The 24,709-nt window shown below is 40.2% G+C and overlaps 1 protein-coding gene and 1 long non-coding RNA gene across 3 annotated transcripts in view; one reads left to right on the top strand and one right to left on the bottom strand.

The window, feature by feature from the left end:
- The window catches only part of WEE2 (WEE2 oocyte meiosis inhibiting kinase), a 30,032-nt gene extending 5,706 nt beyond the window's left edge, over positions 1 to 24,326 (top strand). Inside the window, exons 2-11 of the mRNA XM_006744178.2 lie at positions 5,930 to 6,126; positions 7,877 to 7,928; positions 10,059 to 10,231; positions 11,879 to 12,000; positions 16,983 to 17,129; positions 17,775 to 17,882; positions 17,998 to 18,083; positions 19,259 to 19,429; positions 21,117 to 21,259; positions 24,162 to 24,326. Of these exons, the coding sequence (XP_006744241.2) occupies positions 5,930 to 6,126; positions 7,877 to 7,928; positions 10,059 to 10,231; positions 11,879 to 12,000; positions 16,983 to 17,129; positions 17,775 to 17,882; positions 17,998 to 18,083; positions 19,259 to 19,429; positions 21,117 to 21,259; positions 24,162 to 24,318 (1,356 nt within the window). The 3' untranslated portion in view covers positions 24,319 to 24,326. The remainder of the gene's footprint in view (positions 1 to 5,929; positions 6,127 to 7,876; positions 7,929 to 10,058; positions 10,232 to 11,878; positions 12,001 to 16,982; positions 17,130 to 17,774; positions 17,883 to 17,997; positions 18,084 to 19,258; positions 19,430 to 21,116; positions 21,260 to 24,161) is intronic.
- LOC145716459 (uncharacterized) overlaps positions 1 to 24,709 on the bottom strand; it is a 40,056-nt gene that overhangs the window by 9,943 nt on the left and 5,404 nt on the right. For both annotated transcript variants that reach the window (XR_014139098.1, XR_014139097.1), the window contains exon 2: positions 3,674 to 3,818. This is a non-coding gene — a long non-coding RNA (uncharacterized LOC145716459). The remainder of the gene's footprint in view (positions 1 to 3,673; positions 3,819 to 24,709) is intronic.

Raw genomic sequence — 24,709 nt, 5'->3', positions numbered from 1 at the left:
TAAAGATTTTATTTATTTATTTGAGAGAGAGAGACTGAGAGAGAGAGCACATGAGAGGGAGGAGGGTTGGGAGGGTCAGAGGGAGAAGCAGACTCCCTGCCGAGCAGGGAGCCCGATGCGGGACTCGATCCCGGGACTCCAGGATCATGACCTGAGCCGAAGGCAGTCGCTTAACCGACTGAGCCACCCAGGCGCCCAAGAAGGTGTCTTTTAAAGGACGCCTGGGTGGCTCATAAGCGTCTGCCTTTGGCTCCGGTCTTGATCCCAGAGTCCTGGGATGGAGTCCCCCATGGGGCTCCCTGCTCCGTGGGGAGCCTGCTTCTCTCTCTGCCTCTGCCTCTCTCTCTCTCTCATGAATAAATAAATAAAATCTTTAAGAAAAAAATAAATCAAGTACTGTAAACCAGTTGGCATCACCAGGGACCTGGGTGAGAAATAGTATATGGATTTGGCACTATGGGATGAATAGGCATCCCGCTTCATTTATAGCTCTTAAATCTTGTACCGTCTGATAGTCTCCATCTGGTTTCTTTGCTGGTAAAATTGGAGTGTTATAAGGAGATTGACAAGGTTTTAAAATACCATCTTTAAGAGATGTATCAATAAGTGGTTGTAACCCAGCCTCTGCCTCAGGTTTTAAGGGATACTGTTTTTTTGTTTTTGTTTTTGTTTTTTATGAGGTATAGTGGTTGGGTCCTTTAAGGTCACTTTAATAAACAATATCAATAAACAAATATTAAGTCTCATGCCAATCACAGACCTTTGGATTTACTTCCTTCCAGATATTAGGAGGGATATCAGGGCAAGGTTTAAGTTTTCCAGGTGTTAAAGAGAACAAGCTGTCCTCTTTAGTCAGAGCAAACCTGCTTCCTGGTTTATACATTAAGTCTCACCCAAGTAATGGAGTGGGACAAGATGAAAGGACTAGGAAAACATGAGTAACCAACTGGTTTTTGTATGTACAGGCTAAAGGCATTGTCTGGAGGCATGTTTCAGTTTTCTGTGCCAACCATTCTATGTTTAGAAAGACAAGTAGGGCTGAGTAAGAAGAGTAAAACTCCTGTATCAGTAAGGAAATTGATAAACTTACCTTCCACATCCAGGGTAACCTGGGGCTCAGTCATCCTGATTTTCAATGTCCTTCTTTCTTACAGACAGGACATGGCCCTAGTGGAGAGCCTTTGTTTGGACATTCTTTGCTCCACTGTCCAACTTGGCCACACCTGTAGCATGGGATCTCACCTGCTCCTTCGTCTGATACCGGCTTTATCTTTGGTCCCTGGTTAGTCTGGTGTTGTGAGGAATCCGCAATAGTGCCAGCCGATATTTGAGCCTATTTTTTACCCTGCATTTTAGCTCTCCAGTCATTTTCTTGCCTAAGGGCCATATTTCTATTATTAAAGACCCCAATAGGGCGCCTGGGTGGCTCAGTTGTTTAAGCGACTGCCTTTAGCTCAGGTCAGGATCCTGGAGTCCCGGGATGGAGTCCCAGGATCGAGGTTCGCATCGGGCTCCCCGCTCAGCGGGGCGTCTGCTTCTCCCTCTGACTCTCCCCCCTCTCATGCTCTCTCTCTATCATTATCTCTCTCAATAAATAAAAAAAATAATAAAAATAAATAAAAATAAAGACCCCAATAGCTACCTCTAGTGGGCGCTGGGTGGGGGTTTGAGGGCCTAAAGCCATTTTAGCCAATTTTTAGTGGATGTCAGGTGCTGACTGACCTAAAAAATTAATGTTTAATATAGTTGTTCCTTCAGAGGAGGTTGGGTCCAGATTTGTGTATTTAGGGATGGTGTCTATCAAACAGCCCTGAAATAGAGCTAGATTTTCATCAGCAACTTGGGTAACTTCCTGAGTTTTATAAATCCTTTAGAGAATCCTTTTTTCATTTCTTCTATTAAACAAGTGGTCATATGGTCTTGTCTTTCCCTTCCCTGTCTATCATCTTGGTAATTCCAGTAAGGTTTGGTATTGGGAACAGCAGTGCCCCCTACTGGATAATGATGGGTAGGGGGTTATCTCTGACTGCTACTTCAGCAAATTCTTGAGCCCCTGCCCAGATACGGTTTTTTTCCTCAGGGGTGCAACAACGAGTTAATATGATGTATATATCTCACCAGGTCAAATAAAAAATAATAGGTAATTGTTGAAAGTCCTCATAAATTGAGAACAGGGTTTTCGGAATATCGTCCTAATTGTTTATCTGAGCCAGGTCTGCCATGGAGAATGGAACATGACTAACTGTGCCCATTTCTCCATTAGCAACCTCCCTAAGAGGATGCAATCCATATTTAGGTAGAAATCCTAGAAGACAGGGAGTTCCACTCCTGGTATGTCCATCTGGCCTGGGAGCAGAGGGGTCTTTAGGTTTATAAGGAGGAGAGAGTGTAACAGAGCCAGTGGCTTCTTTGTTTGGATTGGCCAGTGATTTCTACAGTAACCCAGGTTTGTTAGGAGAAATGGGCCTATTTAGAGAATCATCATCCAGTATGTCCAGAGGGGGTTTATTAACCTGGTTGGTGGTTAGACACATTTTGCAAGAGGCCCTTAGATCAGGATCCTGATTTAGGGCCATGAAGGCCTGGACATAGGGTACCTCAGTCCATTTGCCCTGTTTCCTGCAGAAGAGATCGGATAGATCGTATTAAAGTTTAATGTCCATTAATGGGCCATTTTCCCTCATTTCCCGAGGAGTACTGAGGCCATGCAATGTTACAGAAGAAGATCAGTTTTTTTCTTTCTTAGATCTTGCAATCTGAATTGATTCCAGTAGGTTAAAAGGCATCCCAAGGGAGGATACTTGGGAACTAAAGATCTCATGCTGCTAGAAAAGTAGAGGTTTATTACCAAAAATCCCCCCTGCCTCCTACGTGGCATCTATGCAGGATATGTCCGAGGTTTCTAGTGTCAAAGTGACCAGAGGCATCCTTCTAAGAAGGTGCTATGAACACTGCCTTGCCTTGGAGGAATGCTGGTGTCCCTCAAATTCCCCATTGCATTCTAGATGACTAATGGGTGCCAGCAAATGGACCAAAATGCCATGGAGAACCTGTCATTCTTAACCCATGGAAAACATCAGCAAAGTTTTACAAGGGGAAATTATATAATATTGTAATTTAAGTATTCAGTAGGGGACATTGATGAAGAATAGTAAAGATAGAAATCCATCCTGGTCTAAGTGACATTCCAAAACATGTAGTCTTTTATAGCTGACTTCTCTAGGAGATGGTCCCCAGTTGGGTTTTAATTCAATTGGGTACTGGTTTTAGTCAGCTCTGAGAGGAGGTCTCGTGGCCAGAAGTGGGTAGGCCAGGGATTTGGATGGGATTGCATTAGACCAATGAGGAAGAAACCTTACATGAGATTCTTAAGATTGGCAGCTGTCCTAGTGACTTAGGTGGCTGTCCGTGCCCAAGAAAGACAACTGTGTATAAGAATAGGAATAACGAGAGGGCATTGAGTTTCTGGGCCTTAGAACCATTCTGGCCAACAGAATGAGCTTCCAGTCAAAAGGAATTGAGTTTCCGGTCAAAAGGCAGGCTTTCTCGTCCCCATAGAGTAGCCACGGGCTAGAGTATTGCAGCCTGAGCTATTGACACGAAAGTATTCCAATAAGACCATATTCCTTGAAGAGCCTCTGAAATGAAAGTAAAAGAAGAGAGAGTAACTCACCAAGTTGTGCTGAGGCTCAAAGTCCAGATGAAGGTAAGATGCAGAATGCCTGTATGGGCCACCAAAATATGATGCAGGATCATTGAGCCCAATGGTCAAGAAAGAATTCTTGAGATGTTTTGCGGTGCAAAAAGGTGTTTTTATTCTATTTAAAAAAAATATTTTATTTATTTGACAGAGAGAGAGTGAGAGAGGGAACACAAGCAGGGGGAGTGGGAAAGGGAGAAGCAGGCTCCCCACTGAGCAGGGAGCCCCGATGTGGGGCTCGACCCCAGGACCCCGGGATCATGACCTGAGCTGAAGGCAGATGCTTAACAACTGAGCCACCCAGGTGCCCCCAAAGGTGTTTTTATCCTAGCATGGGGATGGGACCCGTGGGCAGAAAGAGCTACATTGTGATTGTGAGGAGTGACTGATTATATAAGGTTGTCTATCCTATGGTGGTGAAAGTGATGTTAGGGCTCCAGGAAATTGAGTCTATAGGTTCCTGGAGGTCTATTATTAAGATTGTGTTTTTCTTGTAAATCATTAAGACAGTTACAAAGTCTAGTGGAATTTCATGTCCTACATGACTGCGATCTTTATCAATTGACCATTTGTTATTCCCCCGCTTTTGTTCTCAGGCAGTTACTAGTGCCTGAGGAATGTTTATATATATATATATATCCCACCTTAAGGGGAGGGAGATTTGGCGGGTGTCAGCATGTTTTGTGCTCAGCTTGCTTTTTGTTCTCTCATCAACTTGATGGAGGCATTGAGGGAAAAGGAGGATCTAGGGTCCTTTGAGGCTTCTGCCTTGACTGAGTAAATTGTAACTTGAATCAAGATAGGTGATGCTAGAGGCATTTACAGATTTGGAGAAAGCAGAGGTGTACTGTAAATCATTGGATAAATGGGTCTGGAGTGCAGGAAAACAAACTAAATTGGAGATCTATATTTGGATATCATTAGCATTTTGGAAGTTGTTGAAGCCTTGGGTGTGGATGAGCTCAAGCAGCCTGAGTGCCAGAGTAAGAAGAGAAGTGGTTCAAATTAGTAATCCTGGAAGTGCCAAGATTGGAGGGGCAGGAAAAGAACAGAGCTTGGGAGGGAAACTGGAAATGCAACTGAAAAAGTGCACGCTTTATGAGGAATGCAGTTTGGGTTAGAAGAGAGAGAGTGGGCAATGATCAGTGGTGATGTTATGCTGAACACAAGGATGCAGAGGAATGGAGGATTGACTTAGCTCAGCCTTACCCAAGAGAGAGGACTAGAAATCCTGTGAAGTGACTTTAGGTCACCATAAAGACTTCCTAGCACAACTAGCTAGAATAGAAGAGCTTCCCGAGGAGGTAGTGGGTCCCTGAGCTAAATGCATTGAGCACTAGTTGATGATCACTTGGTAGGAACTTTGTAAAAGAATTCAAGCATCAGGGGACTAATTGTACCAACTGGGCCTTTAAAGTCTGCAAGTCCTGAGATACAATGATGTTGTGTCTTGAAGGTGGGAGGTTGCCTTCTCCTCTTGCCATCTTCAGACACAAAAGAGCTATTCCTGAATTTTCCTTTCCCTCGATCATCTGTAACAGAGCTGTTGCTTATGGAATTCGCTACACTCCCTGGAACATATTTATACTCTCAACCTGGATATCTTTCCAGAAATTTTTAATCTGCTTTACTTTTAGACAGAACTTCCTTTTCATAAGCCTTGTTCCAAACTAAGTTCTTTTGGATTTGCAAAAGGATTACTCACAATTCTACCATTCTGGCAATACAATCCATATTAAATATAATTAATACCTCTGTACGCCTTAGCATCTAGCCCAGCATCGGCTACTTAGTAGGCACCAAACAAATATCTGGATGAATACTTGAGGGGAAGTTAAAGTATACACTGAGAACATAAGGACCAGGTCTTCTAGAGTCCTTTTCATTTCTCTAAGCTGGAGTATAGTCTTTAAAAAGCTAGAGGTAGTAGTAGAGTTGGTGTTTTTCATAGCTGGCCATCAGAATTGCCCAGGGGGAGGCGGTGGAGCTTAACACAAGTACAGATTCCTGTGTTGATCCTCTAATCAGAATATCCAGAGGAAGACTAGGAATCTGTATTTTTCATAAGAGGAGCAGTTATAATGCAACTAGTTTGCACCGAAAGAGATAACCTCTAATTCCTTTTCGGCAATAACATTCTTTGGTTCAAATATTAACTAGCTGATATGGAACTGCTTCTTTTTTTATACTAACCCCATTCTGTTTTCCCTTTTTGTCATCCTCATTCAGGGTCTGCTAAGCCAGTCGGTGATTTCTTCAACAGAGAAGCTCCCCTCCAGAGGCTCTAAACATTTGAGGTTCACACCTGTTCCCTTTGTGGATGAGATGACCTCATCGGCTCTGGTCAACATTAACCCCTTTACCCCAGAGTCCTATAGAAGACAATTCCTTCAGTCCAATGGCAAGAGGAAAACCCGAGGAGATCTGTAAGTGTACTGTTGCCTCTAACTTTTGAGAACTGATCTTACTATGGTCAAGTAGAAGGGAGAGTGTGAAAGTAAGATTAGGAATAAGAACTCTACTTGAATGCAACTGATATCCTGTTCACACATCCACTCCTTCCTAAATGTTAATGTTGGTCTGCTTTGTCATGGAGATTCTAGTGTCTCCCTATTCTGAAGTGTACTGTATGGTGTCTTCTCTCTGAAAGAATAGGGCAGAGTAAGCAATACTCATCTGACTTCCATTAGCAAGTTGAATGAGCTTTGGAACTGCATTCACGTGGCCTCCTCTGGATAACAGAAGGCTAGCCATTAGGGCAGGTGTAGCTCACACTTCAAGGAGTATACTGCTGTTTCCAGTCTAGCTTGTGTGACTGAGGGCTCTAGAGCAAAGATTTGAACCTCTCTGGTGGCAGATTGGCTAAAGAGAAAAAGATAGTGTTGCTTTTGGAGGTGCTAAGAATAGAAAGCCAAACTGCACAACTCCACAAGGCCTCAATGGTAGAAAGTGTCCAAATGAGGATTGTGCATATTACTTAGGGACATTTCTTTACTATGTCTCTTTGATGCTTCCTTTTTTTTTTACACAAAGGAAGTGCCTTTAAAATGGGCCCGTCATTTGTGCTCATATGTACTCAGCAAAATAAATGCACGGCTAACAATCTGAAGTATGCGGAGCATTTAATGTGTTAGGTTGAGTTGTTTCGTTTGGAATCAATGACTCTGTATTAACCAGCTTTGTGGCCAGAGTAGGTTTTTTCAATACTATCTCCTGGATCTTAAGTAAACAGAACTTCAGTCCAAGTATATAGGTCCACTATTATTACCAAGAATTCTATTGGTTTTAGCTCTTGAGGATTCTTTGCAAATCATCAGAATTGATTCACCTCTCATGGAAGCTAGCCAGAGGAGACAGTTAATTTGAGTTTCCTGCAATGAAAGTGATGACACTTTAGTAAGAGCTCTTGGTGCTTCTGAGTGAGCATTTGTCTCCCTTATTGTGCTGTTATTTTTTTGTGATGTTATTTTATAAGGTATTAGAATGTCGTATTAAATTTAAGTCACAAATGTCCAGCATCAGTTTGTCTCCATCAGTGTAAAGTCTTCCTCTATTTGCACTTTCTATCCTGTGCTTCTCCAGAAGAAAAATCTATAGCTGGCTGCTCTAGAGATTGAAATCTGGCTTAGAGATCCAGAATGCAACTGCTCATGCCAAAGAGGATGTTTGGCAGAGCTTATTGGGAAGTAACTGAAAATATCTTAGCCAGTGTTAGAGCTTATTCTGCTGTACTGATGGTCTGCCTGTGAACCTAGGGCAAAGCAGGGGAGGTAGGTGCTGGAGGGGAAGGTTGCAGTGAGGCAGGAAAGCATGCTCAGTTTCCTGTGTCCTGTGTGCTCTCACCTCCACTATTCAGTGTCGCTCTGTTTGCCTAGAACCCCACTCCTGCCCCTTAGCTGATTCTTACTCGTTCTTGAAACTTAGCCCGCCTATCCTCTCTCGGGAAAGACTTTTACTCTTGGAATCATGATTTGGGTGCTGCCTATGGTGTCGCTTGGTATCTTGTTCTTATTCTTGTTTCTTACATTGAAATTTTCTATTTATCCTTGTCCCCAGTTATAAACAGAAGTGGGGAAGGAATTGTCTTATTTACTCTCACAACCCCAGAACCTGGTATAGTATCAAGCCCATGCCAATCATACATTGATATCACTTCTTTTTTTTTTTTTTTCTAAGTGAGGAAGCTGGTCCAGGGGAAGGCAATGTAGAACAAGGGCTGCCTGCCAAGGTGAGCACAGTTCTTTGTTTCAGCGGTCATAACTTAGGCACTTCATCCTGTTGTCAATCTCTCTCTCTCTCTATCTCCTTCTCCCTCTCTCTCTCCATACCACCCGCCCCACCTCACTTTGTAGATTTACCATGTGCCTTACAGCTGAATTCTTAGCTAGTTACTACTTTATCAGATACTGCCTGATCAGTATATCGCTAAATCATTAGCTTGCAGTGTTTTAAATTAATGGCTACTGTTTCTATCTTGGATTTATGGAAAAATTCTATATTCGTGGGGTAGAGAAATGAAGGGAAAATTCAAGATATTTAAGGTCCAAAAATGGAGAAGCAGAAGAGAGCAATATGGCATAAAGCCAAAAGTTTAAATGTAAAATTTTAGCTCTTAAATGTATCAGTTATCTATTGATTTTTATTTATTTATTTATTTTTAAGATTTATTTGAGAGAGAGAGAGAGACAGAGCACAAGCAGGGGGAGAGGCAGGGAGAGGGAGAAGCAGGCTCCCTTCTGAGCAGGGAGCCCGGCATGGGGTTGGATCCCAGGACTCTGGGATCAAGACCTGAGCCAAAGGCAGATGCTTAACCATCTGAGCCACCCAGGCTATCTATTTATTTTTAAATAATGTTCACAATCTTTGTTGTAGCATCCCTCATTTGATAACCTAGCCTAATAAAATGATACTGTAAATATTATCACCAGAGATGCTTATTGCAGCCTTAACTTGTAATGGCAAAAAAAAAAGTACTAAATGTCCAATAATAACGGCCAAATAAATTATAATTTACAGTGGAATATTAAATTGCCATTAAGAAGTTTATAATACCATGAAAACATACTTATGCTCAATATTCAGTTTACAAAAGTGGAGGGGAAGGGCTTGAGGCTGGGGAATGATGTAGATGGTAAGGTGGCTTATTTGGTGTCTGAGATGAGGATGGCAAGGTAGTGGCCGAGCAATTGGTAGAAAGCCTTGAGGTCTCTGACCAGAACTTTGGATTCCTTGTGGGAGACAATTAAGTGTGTCTGATTCTATGGTATCATTTTGCAAAAATAATTTTCACTATTAGAAGAGATGGAGAGAGGGCTGGTAGTTATGGCAGCTCCAGACATGGGGGAAACAGAATTTGAGATTGGCTAAGGGCAATGAAAATTCTAGATCTTGCTAATGAAGACTGGTTGGTATTAGATGTTGAAATGAGGAGCTAGTAAGAGTCAAGACTGTTTAAAATCAAGTTAGATGAAAAAATTCTTGCTAACAGGGATATTGCAAAAGGATGACCTCATGGAGATAAACTGGTTTGGATTGAGATTCATATAAATTCATGGAGATTTTTATTGTCTTAGCTATGGTTTACTGAGAATTTACTGTGTGCTTGGCATTGAGCTAAGTCACACACACACACACACACACACACACACACACACGTTTTCTCATGTAATATTTAAAAGAACCCTGAGTTGTAGTTGCTAGGATGCTCACTTTACTTTAGATGAGAAAACTAATAAAGGAGCTCAGTGATTTTTGCCTAGGGTTACCTACTAGTTGGAAAAAGAGAGATGTTGCAAGTCAGCCAGTAGGTGGAAGGACTGCTATACCTGAGCACGTAAGCTGAAATAATCAATTTGACAATTTTGTTCTCCACACTAAGATTTTTGAGGAAGCAAATTGAACACAAATAAATTTATTCAATTTGAGATGGAAACATTAGCAGCCAGAGTGTGAGGCAGGTAGACAAGAGTCAAAAGGAGGTGTCTTTTTTTTTTCTTAACATGTTCTACTTGGATCCCAGTCGTTCCTTCAGCTGAGGACAGTACCTGTGAGCAGGGGCATCCCCTCTAAAAACATACTGAGAAGAAGAATATCCCAGACAGAAGAAATAACATAGAAAAAGACTTAATATATGAAAAAATGCCAGTACAGCGTTGTATAGATGGTTATGAAGAGTACAAAGAAGGTAGTCAGCAACTGGGGAGGTTCTCGCTACCATGAATGCTGACACAGACAGAATCAAAAAGATTTGCCTCGAAAGTCTTTTTGAAAACTTTGAGAAATTTTGGAATATGCCTTAAATTTATTGCTTACAATATGTTAGAAAGAATTATTTTAATATTTTAATAAAATATTTCAGAGATGTGTTCTACGAGAAACCAACATGGCTTCCCGCTATGAAAAAGAATTCTTGGAGGTAGAAAAAATTGGAGTTGGGGAATTTGGTACAGTCTACAAGTGTATTAAGAGGCTGGATGGATGTGTTTATGCAATAAAACGTTCCACGAAACCTTTTGCAGGATTATCAAATGAGTAAGTGCCTTTGAAATGTACTAGAAGCACAAACTTTGATTTGGAAAGTTATTTCTCGTCAAAACATTTTAAATAATAGTACTGATGTCATTAAAAAACATACCCATTGCTATCCCCTCCATTTTTTTTTTCTCATGGTTCTTGAGGCTTTTCCTACTGGTCTGACTGCTTTTGCTTTAATGAATAGATTTATGGAATGATCTTCTGCCTGTTAGTTCATTAGAAATATTGCCAAGTAGGGAGTTACTGTTAACTCACTGGTTATCTCCATTTTGTATTAATAATGAATTCAATAATGAGTTCAATGTTTCCAAGACTACAAGTGAGGAAAAAGCAACAAAATTTAACTTTCACTCCCAGAACTAATTGTTCAGAAGTTCTTCCTTTTACAAAGAAAACAATTATTTTTAGATTCAGCCAATGCTTTTTGTGAACTGTGGGAACGTAATACTTAGTTTGCTAAATCTGAAATTATGGACCTTCTTCATTTTTATACCAAAATTCATCGAGTACTACATTTTACTTTTTTTTGTGTTGGATTTCCTGTTCCATAATGAATCTCTCTCCCCAAGGCTGTCCCTGTGACTGTATCCTATTGGCTGAGTGTAATATTGACTCTAGTGATGTCTAGCCTTCACAGAGAAGACAGAGGATCCATTACAATATCAACCATCAAGTCCATAGTGGCTTTATTAAGCCCATCAAAGTTTTTTTTTTAATTGTAATACAGTAAAATTAAAACTCAAAGTATGTCTGCCACTGAGATAGTAACAACCTAACACTCCTCTTTACATATGCCATGTTCTATTAAAAAAGCGCTGTGCATTGTGTAAGACTGTTGAATCACAGACCTGCACCTCTGAAACAAATAATACATTATATGTTAAAAAAAAAAGAAGAAGAAGATAGCAGGAGGGGAAGAATGAAGGGGGGGAAATCGGAGGGGGAGATGAACCATGAGAGACTATGGACTCTGAAAAATAAACTGAGGGTTCTAGAGCGGAGGGGGGTGGGAGGATGGGTTAGCCTGGTGATGGGTATTAAAGAGGGCACGTACTGCATGGAGCACTGGGTGTTATATGCAAACAATGAATCATGGAACAGTACATCAAAAACTAATGATGATGGTATGGTGATTAACATAATAAAATAAGAAAAAAACAACCATGGATTTTGGTACCAGGATGATCAAGGTTCTGGTCTTAGGTCTACTATCACCAGCTTGATGTTGGGCCAGTCCCAGCTTTTCTAAAGCCTTCATCCTTGCCGCTATATCTTACTGAGTAGTTATGAAAATTAAATGAGATAAAATAGTAAGCAAGCAGTGAGTACTCAGTAAATGTTCTGCCACTGTTAATAATGCCTCATATGTTGTCTTATATTTTTTTATTATTATGTTCAATTAGCCAAATTATAGTACATCACAAATTTCTGATGTAGTGTTCAATGATTTATTAGTGACATATAACACCCAGTGCTCATCACAACATGTGCCCTCCTTAATACCCATCACCTGGTTACCCCATCCCCCCACCCCCCTCCCTTCTGTAACCCTCAGTTTGTTTCCTGGAGTCCAGAGTCTTGTCTTTTAAAAAAACATTTGTATGTATTTATCTTGACTAATTTTTCTTGATGCTTTTCTTTTAGGAATTTGGCTTTGCATGAAGTTTATGCTCATGCAGTGCTTGGGCATCACCCGCATGTGGTACGTTACTACTCTGCATGGGCAGAAGATGACCACATGATCATTCAGAATGAATACTGCAATGGTAAGTATGTGGACTAGTATCTATGGAGAGGGAGATGAACGTTTAAGTCTCCAGGAAAAAAAAATCTTTGCCTCCTCCTTGTAGTTTATGCCAGGCATAGCAGAGTTATACCTAAAAAGTCTGTACTGTAGTTTTGCTTGGAAGCAGGGAGCTGAGGACACGGAGTTGTGTTGAAAAGGAATTTCCATTTTATGCTATGTCCTATTTCTTTCAGAGCTGATGTGTGGCTGACACATAGAAGCTATCAATCCCTTCACACTTTACTCAATACTTAGAAAAATTTTGCCCTAGTGGTTTGAATGGTAAATCCTCCTCTTACATTTGCTAGGTATTCTAAAAGATGCAAACCATATTCCCTACCATTTTCAGGGAGGGAGCAGTAAACTTACACAGCCAACTTTTGATTAATTTTCAAGTGGATTCCTGAATTGGGGGATAGTTCATGCATCTTGATGCTTTTTACCTTTGAGCTTTAGTGTTCTCACTAGAGTTCAAGCGTGAGGTGGGTGCTGGGAATGAAATGCAATGACTTCAGGACTATACATACACAAGAAACTGGCAGACCTTTTTTCTGGGCTACATAAATAAAAAAAGTTGTCTTTTAGTTTAACATATTTTAATCTGTGATTAAGAGGTTGACATAACAGTACAGTTACACATGATTATTCTCAAATATGTTTCATCAAAATGTTCACTGGTAAAATAGGAAAGTGCTACCAAATTAAATAGAAGCTTGCTGGCATTTTAGGAGCAGCAATCCATATTCTGGCCACGGTAATATTGGAAAATGGCATCCCTCCCAAACCTGCTCCCCCCACCCCACAAACAACATGTACACCCACCCTCAAGTTTCTTTGATAGTACAGTCTTTGAGTAATTTTAGTAACCACTAGGTAGTTCTGAGTATGTATGTGCAGCCTGACTTCTGAGGAGAGCGGTCAGTGGTAAAGCTTCATCATTATATATACAAGTAGGTTAAGTAGGTAATATTATGAAATGCTAGAAACATAGAAAATATTACACACATGCTGCGAAACAATGATTTGGAGTTTCGTTAGGGCCTGATTTCCTTGTAGTATTAACTGTGAACTTCATTGGTTTCTTTTCTCTAGCAAGTTCACCTAAATCCCTTTTTCTAATAGTCTCTTTAGGATAAAAAAAAATGGACCCTTTCCTTGTGATTGAGAAGTTGAGACTTTTCTTAATCTCTTCCTAATTCCTTCTTATCATAACCTGAGATTCCCTATTCTTCTCCCTCCCCACCCCCAAAATTGGTTTTATTTTCATGACTTTTAACTACTAACAAAGATAATATCAACAAGATTAGCCAAGAAAGTCAAACAAAACAGAATTAATTTAATCTGATTTGGGTCATTGTAAAGATTTCAAATTTTAAAAAGAATAAGAAGGAGTGATTGTTCCTATTACAAATCATCTTCTAATTCTGTTCAACATTTGAATACCTTCTACAGGTATGATATTAAGTTCTAAGGTGAGATACACCATAGAGTGAGCTAAGGTAAGTCCTTCAAGGAGCTTTACTCCACTTGCTCTGTTACAATGAATACTCGAGAGACAATTTGCTGCAAAGCCAGGTGGTACAACTACGGATAAAAAGCATTCAGAGAAGATGGATGTGAGCGAGGGGCAGCACAGTGTGGTAGAATGGGCCTGGGCTTTAAAGTCAGGCAGACCTGGGTGCGGCACACTAGTTTATGATCTCTGGGATGTCAATCCCACTGAGTAAAGAGATCGTAATATTTACTTAAGGGAGCAGTCTGAGAAATAGCAACAATCTATGTCAAAGGCCAGCACAGTGTCAATACCTGATAACATAGTAAGAACTCAATAATAGTTGTTATTAGAGCAAACCAAGAAAGTCTCATAAAGGAGGTAAGACTTGAAAGAGGGCTTGCAGAAAGATTACCAGAGTTTAAGGAAGTAGAAGGAAGACTTCCATTAGAGGAACAGTATGCAAACAAAGGGCATGGTATTGTGAACGGGTCTGACCAAGCAGACAGTAGGGAGACTGACAGGACTGAGGTGATCCCTAAGGAAGTAAGATCAGAAAGGTAAAGTGTGGGAAGACTATGGAGGGCTTGTGGATGTTTCCAGGCAGTCGATTTCGGAGTATATTATGAGGAATCACCGTCTGTTTACCATGGTGGTCCACTAACTTCATTGCATACTTGCCCATTAAAATGTAATTCTGATTTATCAAAATGTAATTCGCATACATCGCTTTCAAATGTGAACTGATCATTGAAAATAAAGCATGCCCTTATACTTGCCTTATTTGTAGTTATGGATAATCCATGTTGAGACTTTGCCCTGTGGCTCTAAATAAAGGAGAGTTAAGTCCAAGTATTTGTAAGGTGGAAGAGTAGCCAGTGCCTGATTCCTTCTAATCCTTCCCACCTCCATTCTCTACCTCTCCCTCTTTCTCATCTCTTCATCATCGTGCTTGCCACATTTACCCCTGTACCCCCAGCGTGTCCTAGCAGTCAGGCTAGACCATGTATAGTTATAGTTTTGCTCAGATTATAAATTAGATGACTTAGACAATGTACACCATAATTAGTAGAGACAAGCAGTTATCTGATTTTCCTGACTGTGCCTTGTGAGCCCTGAACCAATCAAGTGTTCTTTCCTCCGCCCTCACCCTTGCCAAGATCTCTTACACATCACCTTGGGGTCAGCCTCTGAAATCTGAAGGTCTTCCAGCAAGTAGATCAATTGTGCAGCCACCAGGATTCCAAACGACTCAGGATGGGATGATTAATCTGTCCCTAATGGCAGTATTTTCTTGTGATGACTTCTGTCACTGAAATTTTATAGAGCCTGCTCCCCTAGGATGGTGGTTCTTGGATTTGTTCCAGTGATGTGACCTCCAGAAGCCTGCCTTCTCTGTGGAACACCATGAATACTGGTTTTGTTTTCCCACCAAACAAGGAATAACTTTACCAGCAGAAAAATATGCTTGTGTTGTAGAGAGCAACATAAAATCAAGATTTGAGACTACAAGTGTATGAACAAAATATCCTCTTGAATTGTTGTTCTGCTGTTTACATTTCATTGTTGGAAGGCATTTGCTATTTATTTTAGTATCTGTCAGGCCTCATAAGCAGATGGAAAAACATAGATATGTCTTTCTTAAGTTTTTTTTTTTCCCCTGCCAAGTGGGGAAAGCACTTTTATCTAAAGAAAGAATCCAGCCGGCCATCTCATAAAGACGGTTTGAGAAGAGCTGTCCGGAAGCTGGTTGTTTCCTCCTAGGGCACAGTGCTGGCAATTCTGGTACCATCTCCAGGTGGTACGTTGGGCTATGGAGTTAAGGCTCCAGGGTAGCTGACATTAGTAGGGATGAAGTTTATAGTTCATTCAGTATTGCTCTATGAACACCTACTTCCTTAATACTATTTAGCAAAGAACAGTTAATAATGCTCTCCGATAAGAGGGAGACAAGCAGCTTTAGCTTTGGCAAAATAAAGACCTTCTAACACCTTTGCATAAATGCTTTTCAGTAACTTTTACTGTTAATATTAAAGTTAGCCAAGTAATAATTATCTACAGAGCTTCTAAGTAATTAAAAGTGCTGCTCTCACTGGTCTAGTTACCCTTAATAAATACCTGTAGTTCTTCAGGGAACTGACAATATACCTCAGCTTATAATCTAAAAGACCATCTTAAAGGGTTCTCACGTACCCACAGGAGGCTTCTCTCTTTCCACACCTTTTATGGGGTCCCCGTCCCAGTCTTTCCTTTCCTTCTGTTGCCAGGATAGACATTCAGTTCAGAATGTATAGATGAGATGCAAGACCTTGAGAAAGTGGAACTGCATAAGACGGGGCCCTGTCTTGAAGGAGCACCTAGCCTAGTGGGAGATGAGTTCCAGTGGACATAGGAGCCTTAGCTGCAGGCTACCTTCTCCTTGCCACACCTCACGGCTTCGTCTGCACACTTAGACTCGAGGTGACTTTGTTTCAACACCCTCTTCCTTTCTATCTAATGTCCTCTCTGGTACATAAATTCTGAGAAGAGTTCTGAGTGGGGGAAAAAAAAAAAGATACACCCTTCACTTTAGGCCTCTTTGTGTTTCTGAAAATGGCTGAAATTCTTCTTTCTGAATTTAATTATTTTAACACAACAGGTCAATCTTTATATTGAATTTTACATAGGATATATTAAAGTATGGATTTCCTAAAAAATACCCTTACCATCTCAGATCCTAGATTGTTCTGGACAGATACTTAAAGGCTGGAGCCCTAATGGCCAGGGAGACCCAGGACTATAATTTAACTGAAGAGGCTGCCAGTGAATGCAAGTTAATGGAATAAAGGGTTGAGAAGCATTCTAATACCTTAGGACAGGGGCAAGCAAGATCAGGTAGTCAGATGAGTCCAGGCCTTATTTTTTACTGATAACAATGATAAATCAAGAGTCTGTCTATAGTTGATATGCAAATACTGTGGCTCAAATAGGATTTAGGTGTATATTGAAGTTTTATATTTTCCTTGGGTCAGCAATCATTAAATAATCTTATTTTGTGATATATTTTTAATGGAATTAAACTTAGAATCAATTACATTAAAGTTACTAGTAGCCTGTAATTACTAGCTTGACACTGACTTAATCATCGATGCTAATAGTAGCTATTTGTCTAGGCCTGATTGGGCTTCCGGTTAATAATTAGATATCTAACACTTTTAAAACATTAGTTGGGCATACTCAAGGCAATACAACCACACATTGGATACCTGGGGTGTGGCCTTTTATTTTCTTCTTTAAAAGTCCTATAACTCTTTTCCAACACATCTGTGGTATAGACAGGGGCAGATACTATGTTTTACACTGAAACTGAATAAACTTGTTGGACTGAACTCATTCACAAGAACTTTATCGAATGTTTACTATGCTTTCATATGTTATGATTCATGTCTTTTCTCTATTCTGTGAGGTTGCTCTCTGTTGTTCCTTCCTAGGTGGGAGCTTGCAGACTGCTATATCTGAAAACACGAAGTCTGGCAATCATTTCCAAGAGCCAAAACTCAAGGACATCCTTCTGCAGATTTCCCTTGGGCTTAAGTACATCCACAACTCTGGCATGGTGCACCTGGACATCAAACCTAGTCAGTATGGCTCCCCTCTGCTCCTGGGACAGATTCTCCACTGAGTCGGTGTCTGTGGGTCTACTAAGCATCGAAGATGCTGTTTGCTGGCAAAATCTCTTTCATTTATTTCCCTAAAAAACTTAAACAGCTTTATCCATTTTCCCCCCTGGGCCTAGAGGACAGAGAGAGAAAAGGCTCTTTCCCAGATGGTGAAGCCAAAGTATGAAAGTAGGTCTCTAACTTACTGCGTAGCTAAGTGACAGCGTTTTCGCTACATCCTAAACATATTGACAACTAGTGCTGTATATTACTCTTTCTAATTCAGCACTGGCTAAAGTGAATAGAACTGGTTTTGGCACTCAATAACATGAAACTCAAAGAAACATTGATACCATTTTTTCAGGCTATTTCTTTGTTTTGAGGCTACTAGCCTCTTCAGAGGATGAGGTGTATCTGAGATCAGTTTCACTTAAAATAGGTATTCTCAATCACTGAGCTGTTCGGAAGTAGTGTGAGAGATTCCACAGAAGGAAAGAAACCTCGGTAGTTTTGTTACACAGAAGAGGAGAGGAGGGTGGCTGAAATGTCAGACACAGAAAAGAATCTTCGGGGTGAAAAAGCTAAGGAATCATTACTTTGTCAATTTGGTATTTTTTTTTTTAGGTAACATCTTCATTTGTCATAAGATGCAAAGTGGCTCTCCTATAGTCCCAGAAGAGATTGAAAATGAAGCTGATTGGTTTCTCTCTGCCAATGTGATGTATAAAATTGGTGAGTTTACCTTAAGCCCTGACCTGTATATTATAAAATTTATAGTGATGACTCCATTTGTTCCAGTTTTAAAGACATGCTTCTAAAGGGCTCTATTTTTTCTTTATTTTTTTAGGTGACTTGGGTCATGTGACCTCAATAAGCAAACCAAAAGTGGAGGAGGGAGATAGTCGCTTTCTGGCTAATGAGATTTTACAAGAGGTAAAGATTAGGGAAACAGAGGGTTATTTTATAATTCATTGAACCTTTTGACTCTCAAATGAAGGTTCACAGTGCAAGAGCTGAAAGGTATATATTTATAATTTTTAAAAAAGACTTATTTTTTTTTTTAAGATTTTATTTGACAGAGAGAGACACAGCGAGAGAGGGAACACAAGCAGGGGGAGAGGGAGAAGCAGGCTTCCCGCGGAGCAGGGAGCCCGATATGGGGCTTGATATGGGGCTCGATCCCAGGACTCTGGGATCATGACCTGAACTGAAGGCAGACACTCAACGACTGAGCCACCCAGGCGCCCCTAAAAAAGACTTGAGAGAGAGAGTGCTAGTGCATGAGCAAGGGGAAAGGCAGAGGGCGATAGAGAGAGAATCTTAAGCAGACACTGTGCTGAGTGCAGAGCCCAGTGCAGTGCAGGGCTTGATCTCATGACCCTGAGATTATGACCTGAGCTGAAATCAAGAGTTGGATGCTTAACTAGCTACCCAGGTGCCCTGAAAAGTCTATATTTACAATTTAAATTGATATTATCCCTTTTCCTATTCAGAATTGAGACCAAAGGTAAGAGAGAAACTCCCCCCAACCCCGCCCCCCAAAAAAGGCATAAGGAAAGCTGACTTGATCATGGATTAATATTTTTACTGTTCTTTATAAAGGTCCTTTACTATTGCTAGTATTTCTTAGAATCCTAAACTCATGGATTCTCTAGCAGAAAGGAAGCCTTTATTGGTTCAGCCCATCTTTATCATGCTATCATCCTTTTGATAGCACCACCATGGTGCTCTGATCAAATGACCTTTAGTTATTGCCCACCTAATAGGATGTCTGTGGAGTCAGGGCTAGGAAGGACTTAACTCCCTCCAGGATGATAATATCTGGGACGTGCCAGTCTATGCTTAAAGCCTCTTTGAGCATGACAGAACAAAATGGCCCTAAGATTCTGCCTAAAATGCTTCAGGGCACGGCAATGTGAATCCGGTGGATTTATGATGTATCGTCCATCTTCTCTAGAAGTAAACTAGTAGCCACGGCAGATGTGACCTTGCCCATCGTGTCTGTTTAAGCTCATGTGCGCTCAAATGAACCTCTTTTACCAGTTGTCTTTGCTCTACACTCACTTCACTAGGCAACCTAACTGGCCTTCCTGTCGTCTGTTTTGAAGGATTATCAGCACCTTCCCAAAGCAGACATATTTGCCTTGGGATTAACAATCGCAGTGGCTGCAGGAGCACAGTCATTACCCACCAACGGCACTGCATGGCACCACATTCGTGAGGGGAACCTTCCAGACATTCCGCAGAAGCTCTCAGAAGAATTTTCCAATCTACTCAAGGTGGTATCTCTTAGGAGATGAAGAGAAGATAGAAATGTCTATTTTTTTTAAAAAATATAATGGCAAGGAGGTAGGGAAAGGGAAAAGGAGATGTTGGTAGTGCCACTGACAGAGGAAAAAGGAATCATGACCCCGAAGCCCAGAAAAGCCTCAGCACTGATTGAAAGCTTCTCAAGGAAACTTAGAGGATATTATAGAACCTTTCAATGTTCTAGTTTAAAATCCTGTTACATTTTTTTCTCTGCCCTTCCCAACAACCCTGTTAAGGTGGGCAGTTCAGGAAACCGAGGCTCAGAGCAGTTCCTGGACTTGTATTCTCACCTTTGATAACTGATTAACTCCAAAATCAAACCTGATCTTTTGCTCGTTTCAGGGTTTTAACTATGGTCATTGGTAACGGTGGTATTACAAAAAAAATTTGAATTCTGAGTGTAGAGAAGAAAGTATAAGCTACTTTACTGAGGAATAACTGGCAATACCACCAATCATCTGCACTATTGGAAAAAGGCATGTTAGTTCAGGAACCTATGTGTTACTTGTACTCTGTGATATCTAAGTATGTGAAGGGACAAGGAAAGGAAGCTTTCTGTTGAAATTGAGGTACAAGAAAATGACACTGTTGAGAAGCTTAGAATTATACTAAGAATGAAAAAAGTCTACGTAAGATTTCATGGTTTTAGGAACAGGATTGGTTAGGATCCCTACAATAGCCTTAGAAACATTTACTCTTGGGGATTAAATTTGAGTTTCATAGTTTACCTGAAAACTTCAAATTTCGTTACAAACTTGTCTTTCCGTGCTTCCGCTTTCCTGAAAGAACAAGGTAAACCCTTGCTCACAGTGAACTTTCGTGCATATCCTAATCACTTATTTCTATGTGTAAATTACTCTTAGATTTAGTTGATACATACTGAGTACTTCAGTGCTGGCCCAGTGCACTAGTTATACATATATGTTAATTTATTTAATTCTTGCAATGCTCCAGAAGGTGAATTTTGTTATCCCAAGTATCAGGAAAGGAAAAGTGAGTTTCCGCATGGTTAAGTCACTTTCTCAAGCTACTTAGTGAATGGTGGAACTGGCTCTGAACATGCATCTCCAAATGGAAGGTCCAGTGTTTTCTCCATTATACAACATTGCTAATTGCTGTAAATAATTAGCTATTTTCTACTGTATTTAAGTTTTTTTAGGTTAAGGTACTTTCTACCTGAAGATGAGTGCTGTAGGAATACTGTCATGGTGGGGTGTCCTTAGTTTTAAGTGAGAAGGAGCACGTGGTAGTAGAAAGCAAATGGAACTGGGACTTGGGTGACTTGGGTTTTAGTCTTGGTCCTGTCGATAAGTTGGACAAGTCACTTTCAACTTCAGGACCTCAGTTTCTTCCCATTTAAAATTACGGCATTAAAAAAATTAAAAAAATAGAATTAAGGCATTAGATTAGTTAATCACGCAACTAGCTCTAACATATGATAAAGACAAGTCAAAGGTACGGATGATGGATGCCACTGTGTAGGGATGATGCTCCGTCCCTGGTGGAGCTAAGTTTTCATTTATTTCTTCCCCTACAAAGTTAAAAGAAGAGTTTCACAAAACTCACCAGCAGTAGCTGGGTTAGAGTTGGCTTGGGTGGGGAGATCTTCCCAGGAGTGAAGTTTCTGTATCTTTTGTTTTGGTCCAACATCAACAGAACATGATCCACCCTGACCCAAGGGAGAGATCTTCTGCAGCAGCCCTGGCCAGAAGTCGAGTTCTCCGGCCCTCCCTTGGGAAAGCAGAAGAGCTTCAGCAGCAGCTTAACTTGGAAAAGTTCAAGACAGCCACACTGGAAAGGTAGTTTTTTGTTTTGTTTCCTGCTTTTTAAAGTAGAGCTTGAACTCACAACCCCAAGATCAAGCCACTTATTTAACCCATCCCTCTACCCACCTCCCTTCTGGTAACCATGAAGTTGTTCTTTATAGTTAAGAGTCTGTTTTTTGATTTGTCTTTGTATTTTTTCCCTTTGCTTGTTTGTTTCTTAAATTCCACATATGAGTGAAATCATATGGTATTTGTCTTTCTCTGACTATACTCTCTAGTTCTATCCATATCCTTGCAAATGGCAAGACTTCATTCTTTTTTATGGCTGAATAATATTCCATTAAATATATATACCACATCTTCTTTACCAATTCATGTATCGATGGACACTTGGGCTGCTTCCATAATTTGGCTACTGCAGATAATGCTGCTATAAACATTGGGGGTGCATGTATCCCTTTGAATTAGTGTTCTTGTATTCTTTGTGTAAATACCCAGTAGTACAATTGCTGGATTATAATGTAGTTCTATTTTTAACTTTTTGAGGAACCTCCATACTGTTTCCCACAGTGGCTGTATCAGTTTGCATTCCCACCAACAGTGCAAGAGGGTTCCTTTTTCTCCACATCTTCGCCACAACACCTGTTGTTTCTTGTGTTGTTGATTTTTGCCATTCTGTCAGGTGTGAGATGGTGTCTCATTGTAGTTTCATTTTCCTTATAAGTGATGATGACCACGTTTTCATGTGTCTTGTTGGCCATCTGGATGTCATCTTTAGAGGAATGTTTATTCATATCTTCTGCCCATTTTTAATTGGATTATTTATTTTTTGGGTGTTGAGATGTATTAGTTCTTTATATATTTTGGAAACTAACCCTTTATCAGATATGTCATTTGTCCAATATGTTCTCCCATTCCATAGGTTGCCTTTTAATTTCATTGATGGTTTCCTTCACTGTGCATAGGCTTTTCATCTTGAGGAAGTCCCAACAGTTCATTTTTGCTTTTGTTTCCCTTGCCCCAGGAGACAGATCTAGTAAGAAATTGCTATGGCCAATGTCGAAGAAGTTACTACCTGTGTTCTCTTCTAGGATTTTTATGGTTTCAGGTCTCACACTTAGGTCTTTATTCTATTTTGAGTTTATTTCAGTGTATGGTGTAAGAAAGTGGTCCAGTTTTATTCTTTTGTATGTTTTTTTTTTTTTTAAGATTTTATTTATTTATTTGACAGAGAGAGAGATAGCGAGAGAGGGAACACAAGCAGGGGGAGTGGAAGAGGGAGAAGCAGGCTTCCTGCCAAACAGGGAGCCTGATGCAGGGCTTGATCCCAGGACCCTGGGATCATGACCTGAGCTGAAGGCAGACGCTTAATGACTGAGCCACCCAGGCGCCCCTATTCTTTTGTATGTTTTGTCCAGTTTTCCCAACACTGTTTGTTGAAGAGACTGTCTTTTCCCCATTGGATATTCTTTCCTGATTTGTTGAAGATTAACTCACCATATAATTGTGGGTTTATATCTGGATTTTCTATCCTGTTCCATTGATCTATGTGTCTATTTTTGTGCTAGTACCATACTGTTTTAATTACTAAAGCTTTGTAATATAACTTGAAGTCTTGAATTGTGATGCCTCCAGCTTTGCTTTTCTTTTTCAAGATTGCTTTGGCTATTTAGGTCTTTTGTGGTTCCATACAAATCTTAGGATTCTTCTAGTTCTGTGAAAAATGCTGTTGGTATTTTGATAGGGATTCCATTAAATATAGATTGCTTTGGGTAGTGCAGATATTTTAACAATATTTGTTCTTCCAATCCACGAGTGTGGAATGTCTTTCCATTTCTTTGTGTCGTTTTCAATTTCTTTCATCAGTGTTTTACAGTTTTCCGAGTACAGGTCTTTCACCTCTTTGGTTAGGTTTATTCCCAGGTATCTTATAGTTTTTGGTGCAATTGTAAATGGGATCGATTCCTTGATTTCTCTTTCCGCTGCTTTGTTATTGGTATATAGAAATGCAACAGATTTCTGCAGATTGATTTCGTATCCTGCAACTTTAATGAATTCGTTTATCAGTTCTAGCAGTTTTTTGGTGGAGTGTTTAGGGTTTTCTAAATATAGTTTCATATCATTTGCAAATAGTGAAAGTTTTACTTCTTCCTTACTGATTTGGATTCCTTTTATTTCTTTTTGTTGTCTGCTTGCTGTGGCTAGGACTGCCACTACTATGTTAAGTAAAAGTGGTGAGAGTGGACATCCTTATTTTGTTCCTGATCTTAGGGGAAAAGCTCTATTTTTCCCCATTAAGGATAAATGTTAGCTGTGGGTTTTCATAGATGGCCTTTATTATGATGAGGTATGTTTCCTCTAAACTTACTTTGTTGAGGGTTTTTTTTTATCATGAATGGATGATGTACTTTGTCAAAAGCTTTTTCTGTATCTACTGAAATGATCATATGGTTTTTATCCTTTCTCTTATTGATGTGATATATCGCATTGATTGACTTATGAATACTGAACCACCCTTGCAACCCAGGAATAAATCCCACTTGTGGGAATGATTGTGGTGAATGATTTTTAAATGTATTGTTGAATTCAGTTTGCTAATATTTTATTGAGAATTTCTGCATCTATATTCATCAGAGGTATTGGCCTGTAGTCCTTTTTTAGTGGTGTCTTTATCTGGTTTTTATTTTTAAAAATTTTAAACATCATTTGTGCCCCAATCAGTAGGATTTAGGAAACCTAATCTGCCATGTGTTATGGCATGTGTGTGCCAGCCATTTTTAAAGAAAATCACAGGAGTTACTCTTCTGTTCTATATATAGCTCAGCCTTGTTTCTATAAATACTGAAATAAAAAGAAAAATCTGTGTTAGTTTAGATCATAAATATCATCTTTAATTTAGGATCAAGTAATATATTTTTTCCCCTTTAATTGCCAGGGAACTGAGAGAAGCTCAGCAGGCCTGGTCCTCCCAGGAAGAGCATAGTGATGCTGGGGTCTCAGGGACCCCCACAGGATCAAGAAGCACCAAACGCCTGGTGGGAGGAAAAAGTGCACAGTCTTCAAGCTTCACCTGGGGGAAGTCTTCCCCATAAGAACTCACTTCACACCAACCCCCTTTTTGCCTTATAGCTTCCAGAAATAGATATTGACTGTGTCAGTCTCCCTCTTGTAAAGGGGAAGATTAACCAACGGGAATGCCCAAAGAATTCAAAAACCACTCCTAATTTAGCATTGACAGTCAAGATCGTCAAGCTATTACGGCCTTGTATTAGCAATGGTCCCAGGTACAACCATTGGCAGCCATTTCTTTTCTCTGTTGTTATATTCCTAAGGCTACCTATCAACGGTTTACTTCTCACACTTACTGATGCACAATGGGAAAGCACACAGCCCTGAACTGAAAGAAGAGAAATCAGCAGCTCTAGGCACAGCCTATGGGCTATGAGGTTGCTGTAGCTGATTGCCTACCAAGGAACAGGGACT

The sequence above is a fragment of the Leptonychotes weddellii genome, chromosome 12 (assembly GCF_054177405.1).
Source record: "Leptonychotes weddellii isolate Sample4059 chromosome 12, ASM5417740v2, whole genome shotgun sequence".
Classification (NCBI taxonomy): Eukaryota; Metazoa; Chordata; class Mammalia; order Carnivora; family Phocidae; genus Leptonychotes; species Leptonychotes weddellii.
The sequence above is the reverse complement of the archived record's forward strand: the minus strand, read 5'-3'. Positions and strand labels throughout refer to the sequence as shown.